The following is a 24827-nucleotide window of genomic DNA, read 5'->3' on the forward strand; positions in this document are numbered from 1 at the left end:
TGTGATCATATAGCATTCACATTTGATTAAAAACATTTTTAAATCAAACAGTACAGAATGGTTCGTGCCTGCACATTAAACAACACATGAACAAAAATCACAACAACCAAGAAATCCCAAAGTATTTGAAATAATCAAATTGAGCAAAAGAAGCAGACGAGGTTCAGTTGAACGCAATCACTATTCATTTACAAGACACCCAAAATGGTTCATTACAGAAATCTATGAAAGCATAATATCCCAGTTAGGTGGCACACAATAAGGCACAGATCATTTGGCTCACATATTCACAATAGAGGGCAAGATTTAATGGAAGGCGCTCTATAGCGCAGCGCACTATAAGAAACTTTTAAAGGTAATTTACACTTGAGCAGACATGCCAGCGTTTACCATGAATGTGATCTCTGTGAACATCGGGAAAAATGCCTTTAAAAAAAGGGCATTGTCAGCTGCATAGAGCACTGGCATAAAAAGAAAACCAGCAGTACTATGGAGCTCCAGGTTCATGATTTGAGCACCACTGACCTCAAGTTCATATCCCTTCTAAATGACTCATTTTCCTTAGTGAACTTGATTCAATTTCCAAACATACATACTGTTCAAATGACACATACTTAATTCACCTTTGAATACAGATGCTTGTGTAAACAAAATCATGTAGGGTTTTAAGACCCTGAATTGTCAAATAGAGGTAAGAGGTACAGCCTCCCGTGATTCATTTTTAAACATTACTTTTTGATTTAAAAAAAGGTCAGTGCAAATAGATTGCATACAGTAAGTGCATTTTTCATCAGTGCCCATGAGAGATCCTCTTTATGGAACAGCGCCCTCTGGTGCTTGTGGTCAGACAACCGTTCAGGACTAGTGTTTTGGCGACCTCCACAGTACAGGGCCCGGGGGTGCATGGGTCCCCTCCAGCTCCAGGACGGTCACGTGCTCAGGATGCTAGCGGGCACGTACAAGGTGATTTGTGGACCGCGGATTCAGTAATGTCAGGGACCATGAACAAGTATGTTGCACCAGGGTATAAAATAACGTGGTTCAGTAAACCATGCTTGTGTGATGAGTAACATTGCCTGAGATCTGAAGAGGTGTGTCTAAGGCTAATGCCTAGGCTTTAGCTCAGAAGCCTAACACACCAGTCTTGTCAACGCACAGATGACACAGGTCAGTCACATTATCTATAAGGTCATTTGCAGTTGACTAGTCAGTCACATTATCTAGAAGGTCATTTGCAGTTGACTAGTCAGTCACATTATCTAGAAGGTCATTTGCAGTTGACTCGTCAGTCACATTATCTAGAAGGTCATTTGCAGTTGACTAGTCAGTCACATTATCTAGAAGGTCATTTGCAGTTGACTAGTCAGTCACATTATCTAGAAGGTCATTTGCAGTTGACTAGTCAGTCACATTATCTAGAAGGTCATTTGTAGTTGTGGTGCCTGCTCAGGAACAACACACAGTACAGCCATTCAAAAATCTAAATATTCTTAAAGGTAAAACCCCACCTTTCTTCAGTCAAGGAACTGGATGTAGGTATCCTGGGGCAGGTCTGGGATGACGAAGGTGCCCCCATAGAAGGAGGGGACGGAGAGGGGAGAGGGTGGTGGGAGGCCAGCCTCCCTGGAGCCCATCTCCCAGAGAAGACCCTGGCTAACAGCCCTGTCGATGCTGAAGACGAACCAGCCGGTGTGGATATCGGCCCCCAATGTCAGGTTAGACACCAGGCCCTCTGTGTGTCTCATATATATATAAATAAATGAGAGAGAGAATAAGGTTATGTAAAATTAAGTAGCTAATGGAAGGGTGCTTTATTAATGGTGGTTAAATGTCTACCATGGAGAGCCAGCTTGAAATAACATCTTGCCTTAAAGTCGTGATGTCTTTCCCATAGTTGACTCAGCCCATATTCTCCACCAGTATGTCCACATGACTCCCAGCCTTCCCAGTCACGTTGATGGTCAGGGCCTAATCCCGCTCTAGGATTCCAGCAGCAACCTGGTGACAGACCATATTGAATTGCAACATACATATTCCTTTTTTGAAGAACCTGAGGACTGGTCAGGTGACTCAAGTAGTTGTAGTCACAGGCAAAGTAGCTGCCGTACTCATTCTCCACCTGAGAGAGAGAAGGGGGAGAGGAGAGAGGAGGAGAGAGATGGTCTCTTGTTAAGGTGATGAGAGGCAATGTTCGACAAACAGTATTCTATTGAATTGTAGAGTTAATTAAGGCACAATATGAAGTTATCCAAACTGTTGCTATTGATTCCCCAATTGTTTTTATTATTAATCATTGAATATCAACATGGCTCACCTGAACAGTAATGATGGGTCGGTCCACTGTTCTGATAAAGGAACGCTTTAACATTGGCAGTAGTTTGCCCATCCACTTGTCAGCAGCCGCAATGTAATCTGAAACAAATGGATTTAGGTGTCATAAAAACACAATTCTTATATTGTAATACTAATAGAATCCATTACATTCTCATCTAACGGTCAATACACACCTGGGTCTGAGGAATGCAGGACAATGTCTTTCTTGTGGAGCAGCCAGGCAGGCAAGATCCCCTAAAGATCAAGTCATGAAATTGGCAAATTATCACACAGTCTGTCATGAAATACACAGCTGATGTAGAAGTGTCGTTACAACATTGTGACTTATTATCTTCTGAAAACAACTAGGAATACAGGCACAATTTGCCAACATTATTACACATCATATCATCAACAGGTATATTTATCATAAAACATTTGTTTACAGTCATTCTCTCACCATATCCCACTCTCCACAGATATAGGGCCCAGGCCTCAGTACAACCAGCAGACCAATGTCTTTGGCCAATTGCAGGAAGTGTTCTAGATCCCTGTCCCCACTGAAGTTGTACCGATCCGGGGAGAGCTCATGGAAATTGCAGGGGATGTACCTGGAATGTCAAATGTAATTTTTCAACCAAAATGGACAATGAAGTAGTATTTAAGTCCATACCACCAGATGGTAAATCATAGCTCTGTCTGAGGTTTAAGGCCCGATGAAGGAATTATGTCTGGTTATCAATATTTGGAGGTGATTTGATTAAATGGCTCTTTCTTTGAATTACTTTGATCAACATTAATTCTATGTCCAAATTGGCCACTGAAATGACTAACTGAAAACTAGAAGGACCATTGAAGACACTGATCTAACTGGTTGGCATTCAGTGTATTTATGACATAGTGGCCAGTCTACATTTGCCTGGCTACCCAGGCTCCTTGCTAAACGCTACGCCAAGCCTACGGACTTAAGTTTCTTCTACACGAATCCGAACACATTCTGGGCCGTGTCATTGGTCCAGAAACCGATGGGTTGTGCCAGAGCCAGAACACACATGGGTAAAGAGGCGGTTTGAAAAATTGTCATTGTCTTTGATACTCTGATTGGTTAGAGACGATCCAATTGCTAATGCCATTGTTTTTTATTTTACAACGCCCCTCATCACCACAAACAGTGGAATAACTTAGTGTGAGTCGTCAGGCTAAGTCTACATACACTTGAATGGCGTTCAGTCCAGCCATATACATCTCGACTAGCCTGTCTTTCCAGTAGGCCCTGGGGATCCTGTTGTAGTGGATGCTACCGGAGATGTAGAGGAACTCTTCGCCCTCCTTAAGGAAGTAGTCATTATTGTATTCCACACTGAAGGTCTGCGGCACTCCAAGCTGACAGAGATTTCTACAACGTAAGAGTTACATATAGTAGTTTTAAATCTGGGGGAGCCATGGAGTCAGTGTGCTGTTTGTTTTATGGCTACATCAAACTGACTTTAGAGAGAGTTGTCGGAGGGACCGCATCATGAGAGCAATTTATATAATTGCATTGCAGTCATGTAACTGTTCTGTTACAGGTTCAGCTTTTTATGGTGAAGAGATGATTTATCAGGTGATGGCACAAGGTTGGCAACAACAACGTGACTGCCAATCGTTGAGCTCTCGTCAAGTGCTGTTGTTGGGTGTATAAAATGAAAAGGCCTACATACATCTCGATGAAAATTAACACAGAGAGGATATTCTAATGCCCATTTACGTTATGAATTTATTTGGCTTGCAATAGATCAACCACAGACAGATGGGGTAACCCACAGTTCACAGGGGCTTTAAACGTTCTCACCACCATATATATATATATATATATTGTGTGTGTGGGGGGCTACTTGTCGATTAAAATGAATTCAGATACAGAGTGGGAAATAGGTCATTGTAATGTACATTTAGGTTATTAATTTCTATAGCTTGCAGTAGATCAACTGTGATAGGTAATGCCAGCTAAGCAGAGTTGGAAATGTTGCTGGCTTGCTACTATACTTTGAAAGCAATCAATACAGATATGCTAAATCAGTGCACTAGCGGGTAAAAATTGTTCAAGGAACATGCGATTTGTTGAAGTTATAGGCTAATCTAAACATCATTCAAGTTAAGTGCATCCCAAAAACTGGCTTGAATTATGAATAGGTAACGTTAGCTTGCTGTATGTGTCTGTTTTTATTCTCCAAATAATTCAGACTAAGCGACTACGAAATGAACTATGTAAGTGTACTTGTAAAGAGGGAACAAAATAGGACATCTCCAACCCGTCATGAGCAAGCCATATTTGAATGTCGTGATGCACCGAATGAATTACTGGACTTCAACAAATGAGATGCGGAAGTTGACGAAGTCATGTGACGATGTGTTATGGCAGTACCAACGCCTTACCGGTAGGCGGCAATCTCATAGAATGCCCAAGGCACAAACTGTATTCTCGTACTTCCTGTCATCTCTTCTCCCTCTGTGGTAGTAAGTATCATAAACACACACACGTGGGCTTCCGAACTCTGCTCATGTTGTCGTCTCTAAAAGGTCTGTAAATAACATATGTATTTGATTAGTTGTGGTCACGCCATCATAATTTTGACAACATGTCGACATGTGAGAAAACACCAAACGAAGGACTGGATGCCGAAGAGGACGAGTTGCCTCCTCTCGTTGTGACTCGGACTCGTAGCGGGCGCAGAGTACGGACCCCAGCTGTGTATCTTGACTCTGAAGTACCGAAGACTCCAACACGCCGAACAAGGACATCTGTCATTCAAGAGTTACCGAATGAGAATGCAGAGAACCAGACGGAACCCAAACCAGCGGTTGTAGTCGTGGAACCAGTTGCCGAAGAGGCTCTTTCGAAAACACTTCAAAGCAGGGAGTCCAAATCAAATGCATTGGCAACAGCTGAGGCATACCCAAAACCAGTCAAAAATGTTGGGAAATCATTAGGTACATTTATTCAAGCTGTGTCACATCATTGCACCGAGAAGGAAAACAAGGTTGGTCCCGTACCAATGGAGACTGTTCCGGACCGCCCAAATAAAACAGCCAAAAAGAGGACTCGTTCAGAGTCAAATGAGAAACTTGATCTGATACCTTTGGGGAAACCGAAATCCGGACGGGTATGGAAGGACCGCAACAAGCGGTCAGTAAAAGGTCAGTAGGGGCAATAGCCTACAATATTAACTGCTTGCATATGCTATTACTAGTCAGCCCAGCCAATGCACACACTGTGCCTATGGTGTCCATAAATTATGAAATGTACCTTTTTATATGTACCTTGTTTTTCAGGTTCTCTGCCCTTGTAAGAGACAATCCACTGTGCTCCTCCTGGGAGAAGATGGCAACCAAGCGAGAGAAGGAGCTGGTGAAGAAATATTCCCTGCAACTGAAGGAGGACAAAGCCAGGGAGAGAGGTCTGTCACCTGTTCACATGAGTGCACTAACATCTTAAGAAGTAGGGATTAAACCGCGTTCAAAACTGGAAACTCTGCAATCTCCGACTTAAGTGCGTTCAAGACAACTGGTAACTTGGGGGGGGGTTGAACTCTGGCCTCTTTTTCTAGAGCACTGACTCAATCTCGTATTTTTGAGTTCCCAGTTCTTTAACACAGAGGTTGGCAGTGCAACTGATTATTTAGGCATCCCCTAATGATGTAACTGTTTGGGTATCTTTCATCCCATACAGGAAAAGAGGAAGCGGCATGAGGATAACTTGAAAAGGCGAGCTGAGAATGAGAGGAAGTCCGAAGTTGTGCAAGTGGTAAGTCAACACACGCAGCCCCACGTGATCCCAAATGATGGCGTCTTTGTTTCTCACTGTAACCTATGTGAGCCATGCAGATCTCTATTGCTGACTTCAGGGGCTATATGTGTCAATTGTCACGTTCTATGATCAGGTTCCCCCATGTACATGTTATCATCATTCTTGATCTAAAAGGCAATGATGATCCTAAATCAGTCCTGACGCTTGATACATATGGCCCCAGGCTAAAAGCTACATCTTATTTTTTTGTGACGTCTCTATCCCAGACCCGGAACACAACGAAGATCAAGAGGATTAAGAAGAAACAGCTGAGGAAGATTGAGAAGAGGGACACACTCGCCATGCTGCAGAAATCACAGCCCAGGAACCCAAAAGCTGCACAGAAAGGTGGCAAAGGGGACAAGTAGAGGGAGTTCTCAAGTTGACTGATGGGACATTCAGAAGCACCCCATGTAGATATGAGAGAACTGGTCATCTGCTACATGCAATGACCCGGTGTTGCAGTTCCGCCAGGATAAAAAGGCGATCTTTCCATCAATAGGCTAGGTGGAATTTACCATATTACTTCATCTTTCGGATGTGCCTAGGGCTGACATGGCTATGCTAACTGTGTGAGGCTGTTGGGACTGGAGAGCATGAGCAGCAAACCCTTTAAAAACAATTAACCAGCTGTGGAGCATTGTCGATGCAAAAAGTGCCTCCTGTCTCTTTTGTGGAAATCCAAATGTGAGCTGGAAGAATTCTTATCAACTTGTAATGCAATGTTCCATTAAACAAACCACATTTATATCACATCCCAACCTTTGGTCATTAGATTATGCTTTTTGCCCACTTTAGTGTGTTTCATTAGAGGAATAATGTTATAAAGCAAGTGTGCACTTCTCCAGTCAGGCTTTATTACAATCACCCTGCGATGCTGTTACACTCACAGTGCACTGACCAAGATCCATAAGAGAATGAATGAGCATAAAAAGATTGGACAGTATGATGAATGGAGAAACTGGACAGAATTATTGAAAATAAAGACAACCAATATGGCAAACTGGTACAACGCATGAATGGTTTTGATACTGATATTTTTGTGAAGCAATTTTTGTATTTGCACTTTATTTTTTCACAACCATTAGTCTTCACAGCAGTGTAACTTGTGCAAACAACCTTGGGACACAACTGTTCAGTCATGTTGTACAGGGCCAGGGATTAGGACAACACAGTGATCAAACAAATGACTTAACGGACAATCCAGTTTTAGGAGAAACTCATGTTCTCTGACCATAACGCACTAATTATTACTTCATTTGATATATACAAATATTAGCAATCTGTTTAGTTTTTCCTCACACTCACATTAAGTACACTTGAAAATAAGATTTATTTTTGGAACTCAAACCTTGCACTCAAGCTCACATTTGTGTACTAGCACTGTACACACACTAGTTCATGTAGACGAAGAGTGGCCTCACACACCCTGAATCCCTATTAATTTATAGTGCACTACTTTTGAACACTGCCTATAAGGTGTCGAAAGAAGTGCACTATATAGTGAATAGGGTGCTATTTTGGACACATCCACCCAGTAAAGTACTAGGCCACTATTCCAATATGTTACGATCAAGTCTGCTCCACACACTAATCCTATTTTTTTAAAACTACAGCTACGCTAGATTGCTTTGCTGTTGGAAGAGGTGGAAGTTATCTTTGGGATGTAGGGCGTAGTAGGAACTGTTTAAATAGTATTATGGCGATACATCCTTCATTTAGACCATTACGCTGCTTTGAGATGGAAAACAGGCTCCAAGACCAAATTATCCATGTGCCAAGCAGCAGAGGACCTAATGTGATGTCACCAAGTTCTGGAGGACACACCTCTTTACAGCATTTGTGAAACATTGAAAATCTGGCAGCCTCAAAACAGACATAAGCACCAACCCATTGCTATTATAACCCCCCTCTTCACATACTCATACAAAACTGTCCATATCCTTTGGAAGAGGAACAAGGGAGAGTTAGTGTTAAATCACTAGAATCTATCAACCAGACCACCTATCTGCCCCCAGTCTTTTCCACAGACTAACATAGCAAGAGATGAAGTGTGAGAGAAAGAGACCGGCAAAGGAAGAGACAGAAAGACAAAGGCCTAGCCAGTGGCTCTAGGGGGAGATATCTAATCATTGTAGTGAAGCTGAAGCGTCGGGGGTGACGTTTTCCCTAGCTACAGATCTAGGATCAGCTTCGGCTCCCCCAATGGTGGGAAATGCAAAACGGACCCCAGATCAACATCTAGGAGAAACAGACCCTACACAGAAGATAAAGGCAGAAGAAAACAGGTCTGTCCCCCTGTCCGGTTGCACTGTCCTGCAGGGTCTCACTGCCCCTGTGCACACCATCCCCACAGAGAGTGATAGGGGAGAGGTTGGGGGCATTACAACCCAAAATCTATCCTGAAAGAGGGAGGATTGGGGTTAAACAGGGTCGATACCCAGGTTGCCCCTTCTTCAATTGGGGGAAAAAGGGCAGCTTGTGGCCTTCCATATTCCAAATGCCTGGGTTAGTACAATTCGCTGATGGGGGGGTCAATATATATCGGGGCACACGTCCCAGCTGCCGTGGTCCTTCGCTTCCCAGTAGCCCCCCTTGTAGACGTGCATGGACTCTCCCGTGACGGCATCCTCGGTCCGCTCGAACCACATCGCCTCATAGTTGTCCTGGTGGACGCCTGACGGGAATAAGAGAAAAAGAAAGCCATTTAATCCATTGAAAGAACCATAGATGTTGAGGACCTGCCATGGAAGCTTTGGGACAGGGACTTCTGCATCAAGACCATATAAAAGAAGGATGATGTCAGGAGTTTTTCAGTCACTGCTTGAGCAATGATTATGACAGTATTGGCTCATCCCTCTTTGGTATGATCCTGGAGAAGCAGAACATTAGAACAATAGGATGACAAGGACAACATTGCAGCAGTATAGTGGTGTCTAGCTACAATAGTTACCAGAGTTATCATTTCTAGTGCTACAAGATTTGACATACGACCACCGCAAGACTTTGGGAACTAGTATTTCTCTGCAACTACTAGAGCTTCTAAGAGGAAGGAGACAAACTACAGACAAATAACAACAGAGAAAGAGACAGAAGGAGAGAGAGAAAGAACAGCACTGGTGTTACTTGCTTTTGACAGCAGCTCCATAATGACCTTCCATGTCATCGACTGGGGGGCAAATGGAAATATGAGGGATGGTGGAATGATGGCTGATGTGGAAATTGTATCTAAATAGGTGCGAGAATTAAATCATGGTGTGTGTGTGTCGAACAATGAATACTTGCTTTGATACTCTGAGAGGGGCGGACCACGTGGGGCTGCAAAAGGGAAGACTGACAGATGAGTATGTGAGTGTGCGGATAGAAAAACAGGGATAGAGAGGAAAAGAGTAGAGGGCTACTTGCTTGGAGTGTGAGGTGGAGAATCATCGGGGTCCGCTGAAGGGGGAGAGAGGAACATGAAAAATTGACAAAGGAATGAAATTATGAAAAGAAAGGGGGGGGGGCCTGCAACCTAACCAAATAAATGTATTTAATATACTATGATACTTACTGGTGTGATGTGAAAAATTAAAGCTAGCCTATTTTAACTACGCTGCTGAGCTGTTTGCTACCACAGGACATTGCTGCATATCAATTTAAACATTCCTCGAGTATTAGAATTCAAAGGTGAATTTCACAGCACAATAAGTCATTTCTAGGCATAGCCTGGAAATCTGGTGGGTCGTATTCACTAGACAAACATTCCAAAACAAGAAGGGACTACCTGAACTTGTCAAATAAGAGTTTTGTTGCAAAACATTTTGTTACATTGTGCACTAATGAACACGGTATTGATTGACAAGCATATTTGCGACACAAAAAAAGCTAGCTAACTACCTTTGTATACACACACACTAAATGGAAAGTGATAGCAGGATCAAGGAGAGGGAATAAGAGAGCGAAAGGGTGGAGAAAACGAGGGAGTGTGCTATAAGGACACAGATGGACAGAGGAAAGGGGAGAGTTTGTGGTACTTGCTTTCATCCGAAGCCTGGCTCGCTTCCGTACCTATCTCCACTGCATCGGCAGAACACAGCACAAACCAAGGATAGATAGATGAATAAAGAAAGTGGGATATGATGGCTAGTCAGAATTATTACATACACCTACCGTGTGAAAAGTGGAACGGATTGTGTGTGTGTGTGTGATAGTAAAGGTAGTGAGACAATAGGGGGAAGAGAGGAGTACTTGCTTTTCAAAGGCGAGTCAGTGATGAAAGAGTCCTCAATGACAGCTTGGGGGACAGAGAGACAGACAAATGTGTGAAAGACAGAGATATATACAAGAGGAGAAAGGGACAGACAGGTAGACTATGAACACAACAGCTTTGGGACGACACACTCACTTTGTCTTTCCTCCAACCTGCCTCCATCTCCTTTTCCTCTCTCTAACTACAATAGAAGCCAAAGAGACCAGACTCCTCATTCAAGTTAATGGTGAGTACTTGCTTACAAGCACAAGAAATGGATCTTGCTCCCATCTTGGGCATGTCCCAATAATATCCTCAATTGTGCACTTGTTTACTACTTCAAATATTAGATTGGTGAGACATAGGTTAGTGGGTGTCTCCACCATGTTTCTTATACCAGTCATTTCCTTTCAAATAAGTACAGGAAAGTGAACACCTTGGAAGGAAGGAGATAAACTGGGATATAGCCCTTCTTGCACCTCCTTCCCTCGCCCCCCTCCCTCTTTCTCACCGTCCTCCGCTACTTCCACCCCCTCTGCCCCCTCCTCAGGCAGGTTGGCTGCCTGCTGGGCCTCTCGCTCCCTCTCGCGGCGGACGCTCCTCTGCTTCTCCTCCAGCCGTTGCTTCTCGGCGTTGGCCTCGTCCCACCGGCCCGCCTCCATCAGCTGCTGGTCGGGCCGTCGCCGGCTGTCGGTGGGCGCCACGCCCTCCTCGGGCTCGTTGAGCGTCAGCGCCAGCGACGAGAAGTAGTACATGGTCTCCGCACCCTCACTGCAGATGAGAGGATGGGAAATAAAGGGAAATGAGAGAGACCAAACAACAGAGGTGAGATGATTGAAAAAGACGTGTTCTTTGACACACCAAATGTCTTTTTCATTTGCTGCACTTTAGCGCAATTAAAAAAAAAAATTAAAAAAAATAAATAAAAACACACCCTCACCCACCCCCACCCTCTACTCACGGTAGTGGGTTCTTCTTCCAGAGCTCCTTGGCTTTGAGCGTCTGGTAGACGGTCTTCTGTTTGCCCTCGGTGCCGTTCTCGCCCTTATTACTCTGCATCACCCTGGAGAACTCCATCTTCTCATCCCACGTCCCTGACAGCACATAGTGGGCCTTACCCTCCTTGTCTGCCACCACACCAGTCACCTTCCTGGCCACGTCTCTGGAGAAGTAGCTGTACGGGGCGAACTTGAGATGGCAGCGGTCGCCGGTCCGGTGGTTCACCACGTCTATCTCGCCCGACTGAGAAAAACAGAGAGAGAAAATGGAATTCTTTGTGTGTGTAGATCAACAAAATACATCTTGAATGTTTTTTGGGATTGGTCTAAAATCTCCTAACACCCACAGTAGGTTCTGCATATGTCTATTCCAAAGATTGTGGCATGATAATGTCACTTTAACAGATATAGCCATCTTGTGTGATATTTTTCTTACCTGGTCGATCCACAATTTGCCCACAATGATGTTGTGTACTGTTGTAGTAACTTTCTTCCACGAGTAGTGATTGTTGCTCTTCTCAAACATACATTGGATAGAGCCTGTGGAAGACGGTTACACCACAGTAAACATGTCAAATGCCAACTAAACAAACAAAGATTGAGCGTGATGAAAACATTGGCTGGCAACTATCAGTCCTCACACTGCCTTACCCAGAGGCATGATGGAGAGGTATTTTCCCCTGAACTTGCTGGCGAGGGAGATCTCCTGTCGGAGGGTCCAGCCTCTCTCCGAGATGGCATGATGAGCCGCTGCAGGCGGGTGGTGACTCACCTGGATGGAGGAGGATTGGGTAGGGCGATATTACAATTGAGTCACTAAGCACAGTGTTTTGCAACTCCGGTCCTGGGGACCCACAGAGTACCATTTTTATTTTTAACTTTGCACTAAAAACACCCGATTCGACTAATTAATGGCTTGATGATTAGCCGATTATTTGAGTCAGATGTGGTTGTGCTGGTCTAAAACAACATATGTAAAAATGTATGTAAAGTGTAGGTGTGTGAATAAAGAGAGACGTTGTTTCTCACAGCTGACACGAGGGTGTATTCCTCTCCGTTTTCCTCTATTTCCCTCCCAGGGAATTGAGTACCACAGTATGAGTCATAAAACCCGGAAATGGTTTCAATCGTTTTTTCTGAACATTCATTTTTCCATTTGGATTTTAGAACGAATTCAAAGGTTTGTGTTTTGTGTAGGCTTACCCTGGCGTGACGTGTTGATAACCACGCAAATGTCTTGGACAAGGTAACTTAAGCAATAATTAGCGTAGCAATAATTTTTTTGTCAATTGAGGCAAATGTATTGATAAAACTCACGGCTATCAAAAACATCACGCAAAAGGTAAGCCCACACCACACACAATTCAATTTCTTTTGTAAAATACACAATGTGAAAAATGAATGTCGGAAAAACCATTGGAACCATTTCCGTGGTTTTATGGGTATTATGTGGCGTACTGTTGGAATGTGCTACAGCAGAAGGGAACGTTTCAGCACCACAGGTGATGGACAGTGCTGGAACTCTTGACAGTTCTCTGACTAACTGGCTGTTTCTAGAGGTACCACTACCCATCAATGCCTTCCCTGTAAATGTACTGTGAGAATTGTAATGGGAAATGATATGAGTCATTATTTTCCTGTATTTGATTTACTGTTGATATGGATTGATGTGTAATAAACATAATTGTATGTGCGGGGAGACACAGACAGATGCATTCCCTTGGGGAAGGGAAACAGGAATTAACCATGTACAGTACTAGTGAAATGTTTGGACACCTACTCATTGCAGGGTTTTTGTTCATTTTTACATTGTAGAATAATAATGAAGACATCAAAAACTATGAAATAACACATATGGAATCATGTAGTAAGCAAAAAAGTTAAACAAATCAAAATATATTTTATATATTTAAGATTCGTTAAAGTAGCCACCCTTCGCCTTGACAGCTTTGCACACACTTGGCATTTTCTCAACCAGCTTCATGAGGTAGTCACCTTGAATGGGTTACAATTAACAGGTGTGCCTTGCTAAAAAAGTTTATTTGTGGAATTTCTTTCCTTAAATGCGTTTGAGCCAATCAGTTGTGTAGGGGGGAATATACAGAATATAGCCCTATTTGGTAAAAGACCAAGTCCATATTATGGCAAGAACAGCTCATATAAGCAAATACATCCATCATTACTTTAAGACATGAAGGTCAGTCAATCTGGAAAATTTCAAGAACTTTGAAAATCTATTCAAGTGCATGCAATCGCAAAAAAAATAACATGAAGCGATATGATGAAACTGCCTCTCGAGGACCACCACAGGAAAGGAAGACCCAGAGTTACCTCTGCTGCAGAGGATAAGTTAATTAAAATGACCAGCCACAGAAATTGCAGCCCAGATAAATGCTTCAGAGTTCAAGGAACAGACACATCAACAGTTCAGAGAAGACTGTGTGGATCAGACCTTCATGGTTGAATTGCTGCAAACAGGACAATTACCCAACACACCTCCAGGCTGTGTCAGGGCTATTTGACCAAGGAGGAGAGTGATGGAGTGCTGCATCAGATGACCTGGCCTCCACAATCTCCCAACCTCAACCCAATTGAGATGGTTTGGGATGAGTTGGACCGCAGAGTGAAGGAAAAGCAGCCAACAAGTGCTCAGCATATGAGGGAACTCCTTCAAGACTGTTGGAAAAGCATTCCCTGTGAAGCTGGTTGAGAATATACCAAGAGGGTGCAAAGCTGTCATCAAGACAAATGGTGGATACGTTGAAGAATCTCAAATATATTTAGTTTAACACTAAATGATTCCATGTGTTATTTCATAGTGTTGATTTCTTTACTATTATTCTACAATGTAGAAAATAGTCAAAATAAAGAAAAAGCCTTGAATGAGTAGGTGTCCAAACCTTTGTTTTAAAAGGTTGTAACCAAGTACTTATCTTCTTACCTTTGACCTGTTTAACTGCCAGTATCGAATGTCTACCAGTGTTGAATGTTATGGTTAATGTTTGACGCCAGACTGGATTCTAGGACAGCAGTAATGTATCTGTGACACTGTAGCAGCGACTTCCTGCAAGCCTTTCGGGCTGGTGTTTACAGAACATTTGATGCTGTGAGATTAATGCTTAAGGGCCTTCTCTGCTTTTGTTCTGGAGGGGTCTCCTCGTTGCAATAAACCGGATTGATACGATCAGAATTGTTGCGATGTCAATTTGTGGTTTATTGAATGTATATTGGTTTTAAAAACATATATAGCCACTGTAGATGCAAAGCTTATTTTCGAATACTCCCTCTCTCTGCCCCCTCCCTCTTAGCCATTTGAACCTGTATCCCTCACTCCCCCTTCTGTTTTTCCAATTTCCTCTCTTTCCTGCCCCCCCCCTCCCCTCCCTTTATTACCTGTTCACACAGTGAGCGGTAGCCGCTCTCCCTCAGCCGGTCCAGTTCGTAGGTCTCCCCCAGTAGGGGGTTGAAGGGTTTCCCTGTGCGGTGGACCGTAGTGGAGTAGGATGATACGGTGAAGGCAGCCACGTAGCACAGCTGCTCCAGAGAGCTCTGGCATTTAGCTGCCTTGTCTAGGAGCTCGTAGTACTCCAAGTCCTCGGATAGACGCTGGAGCATGGAAATTGGTTCGTTGAAGTTCACCTTAGAAGGGGAGAAAAGGGGGATAGAAAGGAAACTTAGAATGGACGAGTTAGGGAAAAATACAGGTAACTGCCAAAATAAAGGAAACACTGACATGAAGTGTCAATGCGCCTTAGCATTGATTCTGCAAGTGTCTGGAACTCTATTGGAGGGATGCAACACCATCGTTCCATGAAACATTCCAACATTCAGTGTTTTGTTGATGGAAAACACAGTCTCACACACACTTTAAACCCCCTATGCTCCTTAACCGCTTAATAAACTCAGGAACCATGCTGTGTGGAAGCACCTGCTTTCAATATACTTTGTATCCCTAATTTACTCAAGTAGAGTGTTTATTTTTGGCAGTTACCTGTCGATGCATTTCATTCCAGAAAGATGTTCTCTCCCATTGCCCTCGTTCAATACAATGCACAGAGCTGAAAGCAATGCTTAGAGTGTGCTGCAGTAGTCTAGTCACACACACACAACCACACGTGTTTCTTACAGGCATGGGGATCTTGGAGAGCTCCTTGCCGATGCAGTTCTTCATGATGCTCCAGAGGTTCAGAGAATAGTTGGGCTTGTCTGGGATTTTGGTCCGCCTCTTCCTCACTGGCTCAACCTCCAGGGACTGCGGCGACTCCGGATTGGACCCCAACGACTGCTCGTCACAAAGCTGTGGGCGGCCAAAGAAGAGGGCAGAACACAAACACATTTTTTTTGTTCCCCAAGGGACATCCTATGTACCGTAAAGCAAGTAATAAAAAATAAATAAATACATTTCTAAACACATTTACACACTCACTGATTGGTCATCAATCCCAGTCTCAGTGCTGAGACCACTGACGTTACTTCCTGACCTTCTGGGTGGAGGAGAAAGAAACAGAGATATATATATAGGAGAAAAATGCATCTTACCAATTACAGTTTGCCTTCTAAAAGCTCAGTTTAAAAATCGCTCATAAAATGCCATGCCATTTGTATTGTTAAAAAGGAGGTTGAGTGAGAGAAAAAGAAGAGAGCGGGAAACGGAGAGCAAAAAGAAAAAAAAGAGGTAGAGGCGTGCTGACCTATGATACTTGGGGTCGGCCGGTACAGTAATGAACCCCGCCGGGTCCTCCATAGCGTCAAAGAACTCGTTTTCATCATCCTCGTCGCTCGCGTCACCCTTTACTGAGCCCGAACCTGAGAGAGGGGGAGAAAACAAAACACTATGAATGAGAGCAGGTCATCGATTCAGCGGTTGACTTAACTAGCAGGCTAACATCCAGATTGGCGTTAAGGTTCGGGGGTTCAAAGAGTTTAATGTCAACAGATCGTTCGGGGTCAGAGGTGATGCCTTACTCTTGCTGTCCAAGGCGGGGTTGCTCTGGGAGAGGGGCAGTACGGTGGCCCCTCTAAAGGCCCTCTCCAGGTGGTTGTGCTGCTTGGCGAGCTGCTCCAATGTTTCCTCCAGCCTTATCCTCTGGTCCCGCTCCGAATGCAAGGCTTTCTGCCACCGTTTACTGTGGGCCTGGGCCAGGGACAGGAAGTCTCTGCACGCCTGGGGGGAGAAATGTTAGGGAAAGGTTAGAGAAACATTTTATAAAAACACCAAAAACAGTATGGTGGGTCTGGGCCAGGGAGTCTCTGCATGCCCGGGGGAGGGGGGGTACGTTAAGGAAACGTCACAGAAACGCTTTTAGAACATTCAGACTATACTACAAAGCCTTGTAAATGTTCGTGTAACAGTCAAGATACAGATGGCTCGTACGGTGGGCTTCAGCTAGAACGAGGTCTTTACTAAATTATTACACTGATTTATTAGACCTCGACTGTATTCTATGTACGACGCTTTGTAAACCAGTGTCGTCCTTCGCACACTACAAAAACAATAACAACACGTACGTTGATCATGGCGTTGGAGGTGATGCGGAACAACGTTGCTCTCTCCGTCACCTGCCGGATCTTGCCATCCGTGTCGCCTCCCAGCCGCACCCCCTCCAGCTCTGACAGGGACCTAGGACAGAGGAACAGCTAAGGAGAGTCAACCAGTGCCTTCAACCCATCCCATCCCTTTTGTATGTAGTGTTTGTAATTTGTTTATTCACTCAGACGACTCTGCAACCAAGACACATATCTGGTCCATAACAAAATCTTAGCCCTTAGTTGGCCAACCAGTTACTATGTGCTTGTAAGGATAGAACAAAACAATAGCATTTTGCATCCATTGATGTGTTCTATGGATGTGGGCAAAGTTATCTTGTAATACCATCGGTGTCTATACATGGGGATTCAACCATTTGTTTATTGTAAGGTTTGTGTGAGCGTGATGGGTTGACCTCTGACCTTTGGAGGGCAGATCCGTGCTTGGCGATGAGGTCGTTGCAGGTGCTCAGGTCTTCCACCTTGCTGCCCAGAGTGCGTAGTGTGGACTGTACCTCAGAGTTAGAGTTACGAGCCCCTCCGCCCTGTCCCGAGGTAGGGGGTGACGTGGGACACTCATCACCAGAGTCGTCTGGAGAAGAAGAAAAGAAAGGGATTAACACACACACACACACACACACACACACACTATAATATACAGTACCAGTCAAAAGTTTGGACACCTGCTCATTCCAGGGGTTCTTTCTTTTTCTACATTGTAGAATAATAGTTACATTTAACATACATTTACATTTAAGTCATTTAGCAGTTACGACATCAAAACTATGAAAAACACATATGGGAATCATGTAGTAACCAAAAATGTGTTAAACAAATACAAATATTTAGACTCTTCAAAGTAGCCACCCTTCGCCTTGATGACAGCTTTGCACACTCTTGGTATTCTCTCAACCAGCTTCAACTGGAATGCTTTTCCAACAGTCTTGAAGGACTTATTGTTGGGTCATTGTCCTGCTGAAAAACAAATGACAGTCACACTAAGTGCAAATCAGATAGAATGGCGTATCGCTGCAAAATGCTGTGGTAGCCATGCTGGTTAAGTATTCCTTGAATTCTAAATAAAATCAGCCAGTGTCATACACAAAGTCCCCAGGGGCCCACCTCCTCCATGCTTCACGGTGGGAACCACATACGCAGAGATCTGTTCATCTACTCCGCGGCTCACAAAGACGGCGGTTGGAACCAAAAATCTGGACTCATCAGACCAAAGGACAGATTTCCACCGCTCTAATGTTCATTGCTCGTGTTTCTCGGCCCAAGCAAGTTATTATTGGTGTCCTTTAGTAGTGGATTCTTTGCAGCAATTTGACCACGAAGGCATGATTCACGCAGTTTCCTCTGAACAGTTGATGTTGAGATCTGTCTGTTACTTGAACTCCTTAACTATTTGGGCTACAATTTCTGAGGCAGGCATCTCTAATGAACTTACCTTCTGCAGCAGAGGTAACTCTAGGTCTGCCTTTCCTGTGACGGTCCTCATGAGAGCCAGTTTCATCATAGTGCTTGATGGTTATTGCGTCTGCACTGATATTTTCCGGATTGACTGACCTTCATGTCTTAAAGTAATGATGGACTGTAATTTCTCTTTGATTTCTGAGCTGTTCTTGCCATAATATGGACTTGGTCTTTTACCAAATAGTGGTGGTGTTCAGAAGATAGCCCATACCTTGTCACAACACAATTGATTGGCTCAAACGCATTAAGGAAAGAAATTCCACAAATTAAATTTGAAACAAGGCAAACCTGTTCATTTAAATGCATTCCAGGTGACTACTACCTCACGAAGCTGGTTTAGAGAATACCAAGAGTGTGCAAAGCTGTCATCAAGGCAAAGAGTGGCTACTTTGAAGAATCTCAAATATTTTTGGTTACTACATGATTCCATGTTATCTACAATGTATAAAATAGTAAAAATAAAGAAAACCCCTGGAATGAGTAGGTGTACAAACTTTTGACTGGTACAGTATATGAAAAAGAAAAAAATATATTATGTCAGAATGATAGCCCCACCCCCTCACTCTAACTGGGGGTTATACATTAAACCATAATTCTTGAGAAGAAAAAAACAATGTTCTCTCTCCATAACCACCTCTTTCTCAAAGGAACATGAACAAACACATACAGTATACACTCCACTCAGACACACCCCTCAACCCTTCTTCCCTTTCCCTCTGTACCCATCACAGACCGTTCTACCCAGACAAATCCCTTCCTCTCCCTCCTCCTTTTTCCTATCCTCCCTCCCTCACCAGACTCGGCCTGATTGCGGACAGCCTTGGCCTTGGCCAGCTCCAGGGCGGTGATCCAGCGCTGCCGCTCCACCTCAGAGCTGGCCTTCAGGTGGTAGGTTTGTGCCCCGCCGTTAGAGATGACAAAGTTGCACGAGTCCTCCACCGCGATGTTGGCCGTGGCCAGGTTGATGGTGCCCCGGCACGTGTGGCCCATCTCTGCCTGTGTCCTGGGGAGAAACAGAGTGAGAGAGAAGGGTGGGTTTAACCAGCTCCAACTCCTGAACCAGCTCCAACTCCTGAACCAGCTCCAACTCCTGAACCAGTTCCTGCTTGTATGGCTGGTCTGAAAACAACTCCTAGCCCCCTAACCCGATCCTCTTCAGTGTTTGCTCATCTGATGGAACCATATAGGAAGCAATACGGCAGAAGCTTCTCTAAGCCTACTGGAAGCCAAGATGAAGACATCACTTGAATTATGCCTAACTTGTTTCTGTTGGTCTGCTAACACCAGAAACAGGGAAAGAGGTTATGGAATATGTTCAGACTGAGGAAGCTTTAGGCTAGTTGGAGTAAAATAATTTTGGACAACAATGCTCTCTGTTCCACATTGCTTTATTTTACATTCCATTAGGTAAAGGTCTCTGATTTACAACCAGTTTAACCAGGAACCATTATGATTACACCAGAAAAGAGGAGTGGGGACCCAATACTCAGATTACAGGGAAGTGTGGCAATAGAAACCAGCTGACTCTGATGGTCTAGTCTGGAATATTGGCTATTGCTGCCTAACTAATTTGTTCATATGGAACAAAGGAATCTGCCCAATACAGCTATGCTATGTCAGGGACAATCTAGCCTAGCGTTGGAAAAACATTCCATATTTCTGGTTTGGCAATTTTACATGATTGCAAAAACCTTTGAGCAAATGTCTCGCTAAATGCACTCTTGGCAAGTTATTTGAGAGAAAACAAGACTCAGAGAGAGGAACATAAAGTGTGTGAAAGTGCTTATCACCGGATTCTAAATTGTTAGGCAAACAGTACTGTTCACAACACACAGCGTGCTTGGAGTGGGAGGTGAATGGTACACAGCAACATGTGTCTCCAAAACTCATTAAACAAACACGACTCATATTACACAGCCCAGTGAAGACATGACTCCTCCACAGGGCCGAAAACAGGCCAAGCATTCAGACACACATCTTTGTTGCAAGCAAAACGAAGATGAGTCATGCAATATTGTGACACCATTAAATGGCAGAGTTAAACAGGGACTCCACGATGACCTCTAGCTTCAATTTCTTTATGATACTGTGCGCCATAGTCAAAACTCATGATAGGCATATAAAAGGAGCAAGTTTATATTCACCTTATAGTGCAGGAGAAATGTCAACACAACACAGAACAAATCACAGCTATAATATAACTGTCTATACATTGACAGTGGAAAAATGACCCTAGCCATATCCCTGGATAACAATGACATTCTTCTAGATTTTTCCAATAGCGTGTGATTGCGGCCCGCAATTCAGGACGTTTCTGCATGGGGGCATTACGGCATCTGCAGGAATGCCCCCACCTCGAGCACGACATCGTCATGCTTGCGTGACACTTTTGTTATTTGGGATTTCCATTGATTGTCTAGGCGATTAAAATGTGGGTCAAATAAAAAATAAAAGTATTATCAGAGTTTGTCAGGGGCTAAGGACACTGTCTACCGGTATCCTATGACCTAGCTACCGGTGTCGCCCCCGCCTGCTGTGTACCAGAGTCCTCCTAGCTAACAAGCTAGCTTGCACAGTGTCCTTCGCTCCCACTGGCACAAACACCTGCCCTTGTTAACAGAACTGCTGGAAAGCAGTGCCTAACAGGCGGGGTGCAGTACACTGTCTACTGGTATGCTAGCTAGCTACTTATCCCGCCTGCTGTACCGGATTCCTAGCTAGCTAACTAACTAGCTAGAACAGTGTCCTTCATTCTCACTTGTCGAACACCTGCCCTCGCCGTTGTTTACAGAACTGCGGGAAAACAGTGCCAGACAAGCAGAGGCGAAGGACACAGACTAACTTTGTCCTAGCTAGCTACCGACGTTGTCGCCCCCGCCTCCTCTTCTGTGGGGTTAATTGGCGGTTGGCATCCAATGTTATGGTGCATTACCGCCACCTACTGTACTGGAGCACCCTGCCTCCTGCCTGTGTACTGGAGTCCTAGCTTAAAAATTGACCAATGTAAGTATAAAGAGGGGTTCCTGCAGATGCCCACAAGCAGGAACGGCCCTGAATTACAGGCAGCAAAGATTGCTGGTAACTGTTAGTCTTATCTGTTACAGAGGATGCGAAGAGGTACTATATCATGCCACCCCATTTCGCCCCGTTCTTACCTGTAGTAGGATAGTAAACCGTTGCTCAAGACAAACCATCGTCGCTGGTAGCCCTTGATGTAATTTGTCCATTTGAATAGCCATCCTTTGTATGTGTCTCCAGCCGGAGTCGGGGTGAGTGCCTTGGGCTCCGACATTACGACAGTCTGAGCCTCCACAGTAGGCTAGTAGATTGGAGCCTAGGGAGGTGAAAAACAGTAAGACAACCTGGAAATGGCATGGGAAAATCTACAGAATATTTACTAGCCAACTAATCCATACATACTTGGGATACATACTAGAAGACCACGTATGCTGTCAGTGTGAAGTCAGAACAGTTTCGACAGTCACTACAAATCAGCATAACCCAAAGGCCGGCAGATGACGATATTGAATAATTTCGATATCGCCATCTACCGGCCTTTGGACGACAATCAGTGACACTAGCCTACCTGTCAGTGTCAACTGCCTGGCTTTGGTTAACAGTATCATATTGCGTAAATTGATATAGCAAGTCATATCAGCAACTTAGCTAGCTAGCTAAGCTGGATAAGTTGTTGGAGACCAACTGCTGCTAGTGATTTTAACAAGACTTATCTTCCTAGCTAGCCTGCAAACGTCGCGCTAGATAGGCTAAACAGGTAGCATTAGCTAAACTAGTTACAGTAGCTAACGTTAACGGCATAGCCAGTCTTGTCGAGAGCAAGAAGATAAGAGCAATAACGTTACCATAACCCCATCCAAACTTTGGCACGAAGCTAGAGGGATATTAGTTACTACTACACAATTTGCAATGACTATACACTTTACACATTTAGCACTGTCAGTGCAAAATCAACAATAAGCTACTAGCGGCCTAACACAGCACAGCCTGGCGCTATAAAGTGCAGCATCACACACCGCACTCACGACAATGACATGTGGATCAACCTCGGCGCTAACGACCGTCGACCGAGTTTCGATGCCTTGAGCAGCTTATCAACTCAAGTTTTGCAATAAAAATACACTTTAGTACGCTCGTATAGCTAGTAAATTAATGAGCCATACAATCAACCAACCTGTATCAATATGTCGAGGAAAAACTGACGCAATTTCCTTGGGCTACTATACCTTGACAACTTCAACATCCGACTGGACATTTACTTTTGCTTAAAAAAAATGAAAGTAGCATGACAAACGTAGCTATCAAGCCACCACCTTCCCAATCAAAGTTATTCGCCTTAGCATTAAATGTCAGGAACACAATTGATTTCACACTTTTTTGTTAACATTTTTTTTTTTTTTTACGAATCTTCCCACCTAACGTTTACCTTGTATCAATGGGCGGGGTGCGCACATTGTAGACTTCATTGGGCCCTAAATTAAATATCCACCCACCTGGGGAACCGGTCCATGCAAAAAGAACTAGTCCACTCACTGGTACCACCTGTGTGCGGCCAGAGACGTTCAACAAAGTACACTCGCTTCAAAACGTGAACACAAATATAAGAATCATCGTCAGAAACCTTTTTTTTTTTTTTTTTAACGAACTCATGTAATATTTCTCAACTCTGGTGGAACCTTCAAACACAGTCATTGGGTGGAACACTGGGTGGGGCGTACAGGGGTGAATTCATTACGGAAACCGTTAACCGTTTTTAGAACCAAACAGAGCAAAACTAGAGTTTCCATTGGACAAATTCGGGAAGGTCCCGCCCCGCTTTGTTCCTTTTGCTCCACTGAAGAAGCCTTTTGCAACATAATCGGCATAATGAATACACCCCTGGTGTTTTCTGTCTCTTTCGGGGTAGCAGTTTCCCTTAACCACAGATCTTGGAAAAGATTACCATAACCCCAATTCCAGATATTTTATTGGTAATGAAAAACATCTCACCCTGTATCTTGACCAGCCTCCTGTCCCACTAGTCTGTGCCATGGGTCCACAGTCTGTTAGCAGAGGCACTACCGTATGTCTCATGCCCAGTTAGGTTCCAAGTCGCAGTTTGTGACCTTAGTAGCAGCTGCTTTGAGTCCCCTGCCATGTAAGGCCCTAGGACTCCCACCCAGCTAGGGTCTCAGCCACCTGGGGGGGGGGGGCACGTCTGCCACCTGCCATGGATGCGCCTCACACCGGGGAGACCACCCAGCCTCACCTCAGGGGCGCAGCTTTCCTCATGCTCTGGATACCTTATAGGCCTTCTTCAGAGCAACGGTCCCCTGAATCTTATCTAACCTGGGAGCCATCTCCAGCTGGTAAGGTACTGTGTCAGTTGGATTCACCTTGTCCCAGACCTGCTGATTCTGCTCACTAGGAGCCAATCCTCCTAGTTCGAGCATTCAGAGGTCGAGAGAGGTCGAGAGAGAGAGGAGGGAGAGGAGGCCCAGGGTCGAAACAGCAGGTCTGGGACAAGGTGGCACGTCCAGTGAAAATAGGACACTGCTTACGAGCTGCCACTCTAGTTTTATGTCCAGACGCACCTTGACTGGTCACTTTGTTGCTCTGCCTACATGTCCTGACATTGCCTGGATGGTTAATAGATTTCATGTTGAATAAATTCATTTGAAAATGTATATTTCTGAATCTAGACATCCGCCATATGTTTGAGCACATTATAAGGTGTATAATGACACCAATATATTGTCTGTATTATGTATGATTCACAGATCATAAACTCTTACAGGAGGCATGTGCAGTATGCTCTAAAAAAAGAGACTAAAATGCCCACTTTCATCATGATTTTCAGAAACGTTTTTGAAGTTTCTTTGTGAGAATTGACAGCAACCTCTGATACCCTAAATATTTTCCGCTCCCTCTGGTCTGGAATCGCCCCAAAGGGATGTCCACCTTTAGGTAGTGTACGTTTGTCATTTTGAGAAGAGAACGCAAACCATTTTCTCAAGGACCAGAATTGTGTGTGTCCTCTTCCTCTTGGACAAGAAAAAATACAAGTTTTGCTGTATCCACATTTTAACCATTTTTTGACAAGCAAATTCACACTCTCCATATTTTCCTCTTTGTCTTTCCTCCTTTCTAGGGTTAATCATAACTATGGAGACACTGAACTAAATGAGATATCGCCAGGCGTCTGGTAGACCCTGGCCCACACAAGCCTTCATCTCCTTCACTTGTTCTCCCACAACACTGAACAAAACTATAAACGCAACATGTAAAGTGTTGGTCTCGTGTTTTCTTGAGCTGAAATAAAAGATCACAGAAATGTTCCAGAAATGTTCCCTATATCCCTGTTACATCCCTGTTTGTGAGCATTTCTCCTTTGCCAAGATAATCCATCCATCTGACAGGTGTGACATATCTAGAAGCTGACTAAACAGCATGACCTTGT

General features: G+C 44.0%; 2 protein-coding genes and 1 long non-coding RNA gene across 11 annotated transcripts in view; 1 reads left to right on the top strand and 2 right to left on the bottom strand.

Moving 5' to 3' along the window:
- Window positions 1-4099, bottom strand: part of LOC118362944 (N-acyl-aromatic-L-amino acid amidohydrolase (carboxylate-forming) B-like) — a 76848-nt gene extending 72749 nt beyond the window's left edge. The window contains exons 1-5 of the mRNA XM_052486606.1: window positions 3527-4099; window positions 2774-2924; window positions 2508-2568; window positions 2315-2412; window positions 1509-2119 (exon numbers count right to left, since the gene is read on the bottom strand). The gene's annotated coding sequence lies outside the window, so the exon portion shown is untranslated. The remainder of the gene's footprint in view (window positions 1-1508; window positions 2120-2314; window positions 2413-2507; window positions 2569-2773; window positions 2925-3526) is intronic.
- Window positions 4100-4741: 642 nt separating this feature from the next.
- LOC118362949 (uncharacterized) lies at window positions 4742-6981 on the top strand. Its single transcript, XR_004821292.2, has 4 exons — window positions 4742-5490; window positions 5626-5750; window positions 6023-6097; window positions 6367-6981. It is a non-coding gene; the product is annotated as an uncharacterized LOC118362949 (long non-coding RNA).
- On the bottom strand, window positions 6975-23062 carry LOC118362945 (oxysterol-binding protein 1-like). 9 transcript variants are annotated; one of them, XM_035743687.2, is made up of 18 exons: window positions 22882-23062; window positions 21526-21704; window positions 19165-19373; window positions 17318-17486; window positions 16877-16988; window positions 16334-16532; window positions 16060-16174; window positions 15795-15852; window positions 15495-15665; window positions 14762-15007; window positions 12020-12140; window positions 11805-11908; window positions 11332-11612; window positions 10882-11141; window positions 10374-10415; window positions 10160-10198; window positions 9545-9577; window positions 6975-8816 (listed from the first exon to the last, which is right to left on the bottom strand). In XM_035743687.2, exons 2-18 carry the CDS (start codon window positions 21660-21662, stop codon window positions 8674-8676), a joined length of 2439 nt encoding a protein of 812 aa, XP_035599580.2. In that variant the 5' UTR covers window positions 21663-21704; window positions 22882-23062; the 3' UTR covers window positions 6975-8673. The 9 variants fall into 9 exon arrangements, with proteins under 9 accessions (XP_035599580.2, XP_035599581.2, XP_035599582.2 ...); XM_035743688.2 differs by having other exon boundaries at window positions 22815-23062; XM_035743689.2 differs by lacking the exon at window positions 22882-23062 and adding an exon at window positions 22615-22794.
- Between the last annotated feature and the right edge of the window lie 1765 nt (window positions 23063-24827).

Source organism: Oncorhynchus keta, chromosome 29, assembly GCF_023373465.1.
Source record: "Oncorhynchus keta strain PuntledgeMale-10-30-2019 chromosome 29, Oket_V2, whole genome shotgun sequence".
NCBI classification, from domain to species: domain Eukaryota; kingdom Metazoa; phylum Chordata; class Actinopteri; order Salmoniformes; family Salmonidae; genus Oncorhynchus; species Oncorhynchus keta.